This window comes from Silurus aristotelis, assembly GCF_946808225.1.
Source record: "Silurus aristotelis genome assembly, chromosome: 22".
Classification (NCBI taxonomy): Eukaryota; Metazoa; Chordata; class Actinopteri; order Siluriformes; family Siluridae; genus Silurus; species Silurus aristotelis.
In genome coordinates, this window is record NC_139595.1 from 739836 (window position 1) to 745835 (window position 6000).

The window sequence follows — 6000 nt, forward strand, 5'->3', positions numbered from 1 at the left end:
AAACTCCTGATGTCAGGCGCTCGCTCTCACCCGCACCTTCAGCGTCCATTACAACGTCTTTTTAATTACAATTACACTTCGACTGTAATCAAATACAACACCCACAGGCACGAGCAATTCACACAAACAATTATCCGAGCTTTTAGACTCGGCATTTTAACGAGTAGTCGGGGGCTTTCATAAATGTTCTGCAGACTGGATGACAAACGGAATTCTGTTTAGGCTTTGCTGTTAAAAAAAAAAAAAAAAAAAAAAAAAAAAAGGAAAGAAAGAAAGAAAAAAGCTCTTAAAAGGTTCATCACAAGGAGTTTTTATCTTTAAAGATGGAATGAGTAGCTTTGTGCATGTTCTGACTTTATTCACTGTATAAATGTCTTTATCTATTAATCACATGAAAGTCATTACGTGCATGACGACTGTATATTCAGTACACTGCACTACATGCATGGGTTTAGTTATTATATATACTCATCATCTTTATCAGCATTTATGTGCATTCTTTATCATAAATAAAGCACTATTTATTTACTGTATACATGCCTAATCCACCATGTCCATAATGTTGCTCATTGTATGAATGCTCTATTCACTATCAGCGTGGTTTTAATGCTTATGCATGCTGTATTTATGATTTACACAGGTTTAGTCATTATACATGGTATTAGTCACTATATGAATGCTTTCTTCACATTTGCATGGACATGCATATGCATATTCATTAAATCCAGACATCAATCATTATATATGTTCTTCATAATGAATACGGCAGTTTTTTTTTTTTTTTACTATATGCATAAATATATGCAAATATATATATATATATAAAATCACTGTATGCTGGCTTTAGTCACTCTATGTGCACTTTATTATATGCATATATTAGCATGCATGCTATATGTAATTTTTTATTCGTTCTATATATTCTTTATTGGCGATATACATGCTTTATCACTGTGTGCATGCTTTTAATCACCATATAAATACTTTGCCCAGAATATGCACAATTTATTCACATTAATAAAGAAATACATGCATGTGGCTTTAGGATATGAAGATTTATCATAAAACCACAGAAAAGGAGAAAAACATTCGTTAGAGCATCAGCGCGGTGCTGCACCACTTCCGTAATACTTGTGCAATTTGAATTTTCTTGTAGAAACGGGGAGAAATTCTCAAAGCAGGTATCTTGAAAACATTGTAAAACCATGTTTAGATGAAATGTTCTCATGCCATGGTGTTGCTGCGCCACCTCACAGTGCTACTCGAAACAACAAGCACAAACTACTACTGCTGTTTATTTCACCAAGATTCAGATCCTTTAGAGACAATTTGTTTATAGAAGAAGAAAAAAACTCCTCTCACCATGTAGATTCCTCCGAACAGGGCCATGAATTTGCTCAGAAGGGCAGCACACAGACTCGCAACATGGACGAACGGACCCTGAACACACACATGGACACGTTACGTGCTTTGTGGATAAGAGAGTTTTCTAAACATCATAAATAGGAATGTTATCGAAATAATACACACTATATGGCCAAAAGTTTGTGGACAACTGATCATAAGATTTTGGCCTTTCTGAGCATCTTATTTGTACAGAAGTCCTAATGAAGATGTTGAGATGTTCGTTGGGAGTGACGACGATGGACAGGATTAGAAATGAATTTATTAGAGGGACAGCGCATGTAGGACGTTTTGGAGACAAGGTGAGGGAGGTGAGATTGAGATGGTTTGGACATGTGCAGAGGAGGGACATGGGGTATATTAGTAGGAGAATGCTGAGGATGGAGACACCAAGAAGGAGGAAAAGAGGAAGATCAAGGAGGAGGTTTATGGATGTGGTGAGGGAAGACATGCAGGTAGTTGGTGTGAAAGAGACAGATGTAGAGGACAGGGGGAATGGAGACGGATGATCCGCTGCGGCGCCCCCTAATGGGAGCAGCCGAAAGAAAAAGAAGAAGAAGAAGAAGATTTGTACAGAAGTCTTAAGAGGTATAATAATATTTTTTTCTCGTTGTTTTCTCGTGATCTCGACATAACGACTTGTTTCAGTTCTGATCATGAGTAAACTACTTTGTGCACAGGTGAATTGTTATGCTGGAACTTTTTTGGGTCTTGTAGCGTCTCCAATACTTTTGGCCACATAGTTAAAGCATGGCTGAACTTCCTGTTTGTGTTCTTCACTCTAACTCACCTCTTTGCCCAGCGGCATGCCGCTACCCAGGGCACAAGTCAAACCAATTACTTTTGCCACGAAGGTTTTAAAAGTCAGGTATTCTTTCAGCACCACACCACGGAGTATTGTTTTCATCTCCGGAATCCCAGACCCTAGCCGAGGAAGAGGAGGAGAACCGGGATGAAGAGTCGATACAGAAACACACGTGGACAGCAAGAATATCAATTGTGAGATTTTTATATTTCTTTCATTTCGAGATGTACGTTCATTAAGAACAATAAGGGTAAAATAAGAACAATTAAAAAATATATAATATACACAGTTAGCCAAAAGTATAGGGACACCTGACTTTCACACTCAGATGTGGTTCATCCCCTAAATGTTCCATCAAAATCAGAGGCACCCAATTGTGTAAAAGCTAGTGGAACATCTGCCCAGAAGAGTGGAGGTTTTTTTTAACAGCTGTTGGGGTTTAAATGTGGAATCAGAGGTTCAAAAAGCACAAAATATGATGGTTGGGTGTCCACAAACTTTTAGCCATTACTGAAAATAGGGGATGATTTTGGATCTATAATCAAATACCGTTATTGAGAAAGAAACAATGCTTTTTAGAACTGTTTTGATATACAACTGTGTGTGTGTGTGTGTGTGTGTGTGTGTGTGTGTGTGTGTGTGTGTTTGTAGGGGGGCCTCACCCACTGCTTGAGGTGCAAGAATTTGTGTAAACCCTGCAGAGAAGGTAATCAGGACCACAGGATACGCCACCCAGGCCAGGTACTGCAGGAGCATGTTACTGTCCAGTCCTCTGTACATCCACTTCTGTGCTACAGACACAACAACAGCAACAACAACACACACACACACACACACACACACACACACACACACACACACTGTTTGAAAGGAATTATTTCTCTACAGCAGCTGGTCTTTAATCTTTTATTCATCCTATAGACAAAAAGACAAAAGATTTAGCTGAATTTAATGTTGTGGAGAATCGTGGAGTTCCTCCTGTTCCTCGCTTACGTTTTAGCAGCTATATGAGGTGGTATCAAAAAGCTTTCAGACTATTTTGTAACACACCAACAGATTGCAGCAAGAGGCTGCACGCACAGTCACAGGGAGCACCGAACTTCACAAGTGGATCAACAGACATCTCCTGTGTACATCGGGAGCAGTGCAGCTGGAGCAAACGTGGAAATCTGCGTGAAACTGGGCAAATCTGATACAGAGATGTTCGACGTGATGTACGTTTGACATACCGTGATGCTGCAGCGAGTCGTTCGAGGTGTTTCGAGCAGCACATGCGCTTCAAAACGCAGAAGAACATCACTGGAAGAACAGGAGAGACCAGGAAGGCCTTAGACGAGCTCAATCCACATGATCTCACTTCCAAACCCAACTTACTCACCAGATTCGGCTCCTGCAGACTTCACCCTCTTTCCAAAGATGAAGATCTGGCTCTCTTTTTTTTTAAAAAAAGAGTTCCAGGACACGTTCCAGGAGAACGCAGGGAGACGCTGTATAGCCGTTCAAGGCGAGTATTTTAAGGGTGATTGTGTGGAAACGTAGATAAATAAAAAGCTTTCTACAGAGCGAGTCTCTAAGCATTTCGATACCACTTCATAAACACTCGTTCCCTCAGCGCAAGCTGCCTCACGAGCTGCCTCACAAGCTGCCTCACAAGCTGCCTTTACAAGCTGCCTCACGAGCTGCCTCACGAGCTGCCTCACAAGCTGCTTTACAAGCTGCCTCATGAGCTGCCCCACGAGTTGTTACTATACAAAACGAGAACGCATTCATATAAACCTGCACTATCATCACAGCTGCTCTTATACAGAACCAACATACACCTCTTTCTCTTCTGACCAATCAGGATCCAGATGGAGATAAAGAAATGCAGCATGTTGGACATTCCACATCCTCTGTCACGTTCTTCTCACTCACCTTGCTGACAGAAGGCGATGGTGTAGTCCATCACCCAGCTGACCATCGCCATCACCAGCCCCAGGAGGATGAGGAAAATCCAATCTTCTCCAACACGTGAAATCAAGAACCTCTGGCAACGCGAAGTGCACACTGTGGATGCAAAGTAGGGTCAGTGTACACACTTCTGTACTCAATTACCCACAATTCTGTTTTCATAGAGCGTATCCTCTTTATCACAGTAACAATCGGAGAGTGTGTGTGTGTGTGTGTGTGTGTGTGTGTGTGTGTGTGTGTGTGTGTGTGTGTGGAGGAGGAGCGTCAAAACACAAGGGGCTTATCTACTGTGCAAACTAGCTTCCAATTCCAGATCGTTACGTCGTAACGTCGTAATTAAAACGCTACCACTTGTACGACTGTTGCCATGGTAACTGTCTCTAAGATGACCATCACCTCTGTTTCCAACACATTGCTTGTGGCGCCATTTACACTCGTGGTCATGGTTACATCCCGGTAGGATTTTATCCGCATACACCGATTTTCAGATCTACATTGAAGGCATTCAAATTTCGTCAGCGTCGTAATTATTGGCACCCCAATCAAACACTAAATCTGAAGGTGTGAATAAACAATAATATAAAAGCGCAGTGATAGGACACCCTTCCATATGGTCAGGAGAAGGTCTAGGGCTGTGATCTTACACACACACACACGTGGGAGGAGGAAGAGGAGGAAGAGGAGGAGGAGGAAGAGGAGGCCTCCTGCATAAAGAGTGTTTATAAGTGTTTAAGTCTCTTCAGTGTGGAAGGTCAGCTTTTGTTTGGATTGCAACATCTAAATCGAAAGGAAAACCGCTTTGCTCGAGGTTTGTGATAATATTGCAAAACCTGGAGGTTACTGTGCGATTCAGCAGACAGGTGGTGTGTATATTAAGTCCTTAGCGAGAGTGTGAGGGACAGCCGTGGGAAAAGCAGCGAGCGTGCGATTTCCCTGAGCGTGGACGCCGATGACAGCGGGCAGAACTCATGCATAATGCAGCAAAGCGCAACATGTCGTGGGATCGACAGGATATTTATATCCGCAGGAGGAGAAACGGAGGCGAGTGGATTGGAGGAGGCGCTAAGATCTGCTCTCCATGCCTGACATGACAACCAATGTCAAGCTGTTAACACTGAGCCTGTGGGCATCAGCGTCCTCTGTTCCTTTTCTTTTTTCCCTTTACCCCGTCACAGGATTATTCAGTTGCTGTTTTGTAAACTCTGCATGCTCGAATGCTGGATGCGGATCTTCCTGCTGCAGTGCCACAGAGGCCAGCTATGTTTACTGTGCTGGGAATTTCAGTCTTATCTAATCGTATCTAATTTAAGATCATCCATTTCCCACCCACCACCAGGTCTCCTCTAGAAGGCTGAAAATTATTTATCTGGTATGACTGTCCTCGTTTTACAGTTTTCTCTCTTCAGCTTGCTGGTTTTCCTCACTCCTGATCCAGCTCCGCCCCTGAACACACCCCCAATCACAATTCACACCTGGTGTATTTCTATGTAGGACCCTAGAGCCAATAGCTTTCTGATTTAAGGACTTATTTTTGTCTTTCCATTACAATTCAACTTCCAGTCAATTATGTCTTCACTGAAACCACCCCTAATATATTACATCATCACTTAAACCCCTCCTCTTATATTACATCATCACTTAACCCCCTCATATATATTACATCATCACTTAACCCCCTCATATATATTACATCATCACTTAAACCCCTCCTCCTACTATGATGTCATAACCAAAGCAGCTCAAGTTAATTACATCATAAATCTGCCCGTCCAACTACATTATGTCATCGTGTCTGCATATTAATAAACATGCATGTGTGTAAATGTGTGTGCATGTATGTG

At 42.0% G+C, this 6000-nt stretch overlaps 1 protein-coding gene across 9 annotated transcripts in view; it reads right to left on the reverse strand.

Moving 5' to 3' along the window:
- Positions 1 to 6000, reverse strand: part of clcn2a (chloride channel, voltage-sensitive 2a) — a 40897-nt gene that overhangs the window by 18054 nt on the left and 16843 nt on the right. For 8 of the 9 annotated variants that reach the window (XM_083525087.1, XM_083525090.1, XM_083525089.1 and 5 more), the window contains exons 3-6: positions 4124 to 4255; positions 2872 to 3000; positions 2195 to 2328; positions 1363 to 1440 (exon numbers count right to left, since the gene is read on the reverse strand). In XM_083525087.1, the coding sequence (XP_083381213.1) occupies positions 1363 to 1440; positions 2195 to 2328; positions 2872 to 3000; positions 4124 to 4255 (473 nt within the window). Of the gene's footprint in view, positions 1 to 1362; positions 1441 to 2194; positions 2329 to 2871; positions 3001 to 4123; positions 4256 to 6000 lie in introns of those variants that run through there. The other variant, XM_083525091.1, reaches the window with a different exon arrangement.